The sequence below is a fragment of the Austrofundulus limnaeus genome, unplaced genomic scaffold (genome assembly GCF_001266775.1).
Source record: "Austrofundulus limnaeus strain Quisiro unplaced genomic scaffold, Austrofundulus_limnaeus-1.0 Scaffold14, whole genome shotgun sequence".
Taxonomy (NCBI): domain Eukaryota; kingdom Metazoa; phylum Chordata; class Actinopteri; order Cyprinodontiformes; family Rivulidae; genus Austrofundulus; species Austrofundulus limnaeus.
Window position 1 is genome coordinate 3379149 of NW_013952416.1, and position 3291 is coordinate 3382439.

Consider the following 3291-nt stretch of genomic DNA (forward strand, 5'->3'; position numbering starts at 1 on the left):
AGACAGGCCAGGAGTATGTCGAAAAAAAAGACAAAGCAATGGAAATAAATAACGGAGGTGGAGACCAAAGTAAACCAGAACGGAAAGTCTGCGGACAGAACCGAGAGAGAAAAGAAGGAAGACAGAAAATAAAAARGTCAGAACCAAATTAAGACAGTGATAGCAACATGGTTTAGAGAAATAATGTTGTTTATTCCAAAGCCAAGCACAATTAACTGTGGCACTGCCGGGCATAGCGGATACTTAGACATGCTTATTAGTCCAATGAGAGATGAGCATTTCCGAGTGCCACCAGGAGAGTAGCAGGATATTATCACAAGGATAGATAAACAGAGGACATAGTGCTGCAGGAGATAACGTGCTCATGTGTGTGTGTGCGTGAAAGGAGAACAATACACYCACAAGGATTTTTCAGCTGCTTTGATACCTAAAAACCAAGGATACAAAAACTAAAAACTTGCCACCACACTCTCTATCTTATTCTCATCTTCATCAGTAAAACACAAAGATAGCGTGCACACACAGATTAGAGGGAGAGAGAGGACTCCCGTTTTAGAAGGTAGGCAGCAAAAAGTTAAATAACTGCGTGTGTATGTGTGTGTGCGTGTGTGTGTGTGTGTGTGTGTGTGTGTGTGTGTGTGTGTATTTTGGCTCTCATGTATTACACCTGGCTGGTAGAAAGGATTTTCATTCTGAGTAACAATCAGACACACCGAGGGACCCTGCAGTGTGTCCCTGCGTGTGTAAATAACACCTGGTCATGAACACATAACTACACAAAAATGACTAATGTGAAGAGGTGTGCATTGTGCTGGTGTGTGAGAGTGGCTTTCTGTTTTCCGTGAGGTTTTATGTGCAACAATAAAATCAGTTTCTCTCAGTTTAATTTGCAATCATTTGAGGGGCTTGAGTTTTGTGTTTTAGCTTCCAAAATAAATAAATAAATAAATTAAATAAAAAACCAACAATCTGCATTGAAGCTCAAGGGCAGACTCTGTCGGGTACTTACTGGATGGAGTTCTCGATGCGTGAGATTGTGAGGAAAGCTGCTAGATTGGCAGTGTATGACGAGATGACAATGAGCGCGAACATCCACCACACCCCCATCATCATTCTTGTTGCAAGCGTAGTGTAGGGAACTTCTCCACCTATGAACGAAGAAAGGAGATAACGTTTAGGACATGCTTAGTTACAAGAAATAAATCATCTTTGTTTAACAACACACTGAATGTAAAGAAACTGTAAATTATATCCTGAAGGATTATGTACGGATTATAGAAAATATGATTTGATTTTCTGGTTGCATTTGATCTTCGCATTGAGCAATAAAGCGCTGCAAATTTAAATAAAACTGCACGTTGTTAGAAATAATACATATAGATTGATAGCTTAATTTATGTACGACTGTGTTATATWCACTCTAAAAATGAAGTGTTGAATTTACTTAATCAAATTATGTCAACTGTTTGGTTAGGTAAAAATCAACATAATTTCTGAGTGTACATAATACTATATCAGACTAAATATCTTTGAAGAAATGTGAAAAATTGAAAGCAAACATTTGTGGGGCCTCCCCATATTTCTCATGTTATCTTGAAAACATTACTTTGAAAAGTGGTTTCTTTGTCTCCCATTATAAAATAATGGCATTTTCCATTATGCAGGACGAACAGCTTTTCTACCCTCAGAAGCCATGTTTAGTYAAAGTGAAATAAATGAATAATTTAATAAAACAATCAAAGCTTTATGCATGTTACATAAAATCTTATTACTCCACATCAGGGGCCTCAAACAAAGGACTATTTCTTAATTGCATAAAATAAGAAAAGTGAATGTTTTCAGTTGACTTCTCTTTTATCGGCTGGCCTTTTTGTCAGTTCATCTTGTGCATTGTGATTTATACGTATTAAACTWTGTATTCCCAACACACACACACAACCACTAGTGATTACATTGCAGTCTTTGAGCTTCCCTTTGCTATCTCTACTGAATAAAAATTAGCCTCATTCACCCTCAATGAAGAGAAACACCATTACTTTGTGTTCATTAATGAATCAGTAACATGTGACACCCATATAATTGTATGTTAACTGTTTTACTTTCTCTACTGTACTCACAATGCTTTCAAATTACTTCAAGACATTTTTTGAAAAGGTTCAAATTGATCAAAATTTGTTAAACCCACGTCTGAATGGCTTCTCTGTATGTTTTTCATGCACTACATTTGCTGTTACGTTAATGTTTTACAGCTAAGCTGGAGGTGCTATGATATACGAACACACATGACTTGTTGTATTTTGAGCTCCGTCAGTTTTTTATTCTGTGGTTTGTTTTCAGATTTGTCAAACGCGTATGGTCCTCCACATTTCTGTGTATAAACAAATTAAAACAGTTGTGCTAAAACTGAAACTGACAAAGTCAGAGTTGTTTTATAKAAAGATCCACAGTTGGTGCAGTTGATGTCTGATATCCTCCAACACACCTGTTTCCAGAAATAGACAAAGACTATTCCTCATCTTTGGTTTGCAGACTAATGAAGTAAAAAAAAAAAAGAAAAAAAAGAAAAATGTATTTCTCAGAATGTAGCTTTCGTGTTGATTTTTTTTTTTACAACAAAAGAGACTTTTGTATAAAAGTCACTTGTCCAGATGCAGATAGCCTATAAGATGCAGATAGCCTATAAGATGCAGATAGCCTATAAGATGCAGATAGCCTATAAGATGCAGATTGCCTATAATATATTATCTGCCCTAGGACAAAAAATAGTCATACAAAGTTTCTTTCTTCTTTTTTTGCCTCCTGCTTATGTACAGTATGTGAATGAAAAAAAAAGGAGACGAAGTGACATCATATGTTTATAATCTGTTTCTGCCCAAGTTTGCTTTATGCATTTTCCCCAGCCAGAAGACCTGCATCATATGTCAAATTTGTCTGACTCTAATTAGGAACAGAAATTCATCTTCCTGTGTTAGTACTAAATTGGACCAGAAATTAAACTAGGAACTACTCTGTTTCACGCCCAGTGTTAGTTAGTAGGAACAGACATCAAWCCCCCACGTGGAGCCAGGAAAACTCTGACAGATAGAGTCGATGATTAGAACAAAGTGCTTTATATCAAGTGATCATTGTGTAGCTTTGGCAAATAAATTACACTAAAGGTAGAATTGTTTCACACTGTCTTATGTTCAGACTTGTTTTTAATTTTTGGGTCAGGCAGTTTTTTCTGCTAAACCAGGGGTCCCCAAACTTTTTCCTGTAAGGGCCACATAACTTTTCCCTTCTCTGGTGGGG

General features: G+C 36.6%; 1 protein-coding gene across 1 annotated transcript in view; it reads right to left on the minus strand.

The window, feature by feature from the left end:
- Window positions 1-3291, minus strand: part of grid2 (glutamate receptor, ionotropic, delta 2) — a gene marked incomplete in the record, with an annotated part of 448996 nt that overhangs the window by 87382 nt on the left and 358323 nt on the right. Inside the window, 1 exon segment of the mRNA XM_014002727.1 lies at window positions 1010-1148. Within this exon segment, the coding sequence (XP_013858181.1) occupies window positions 1010-1148 (139 nt within the window).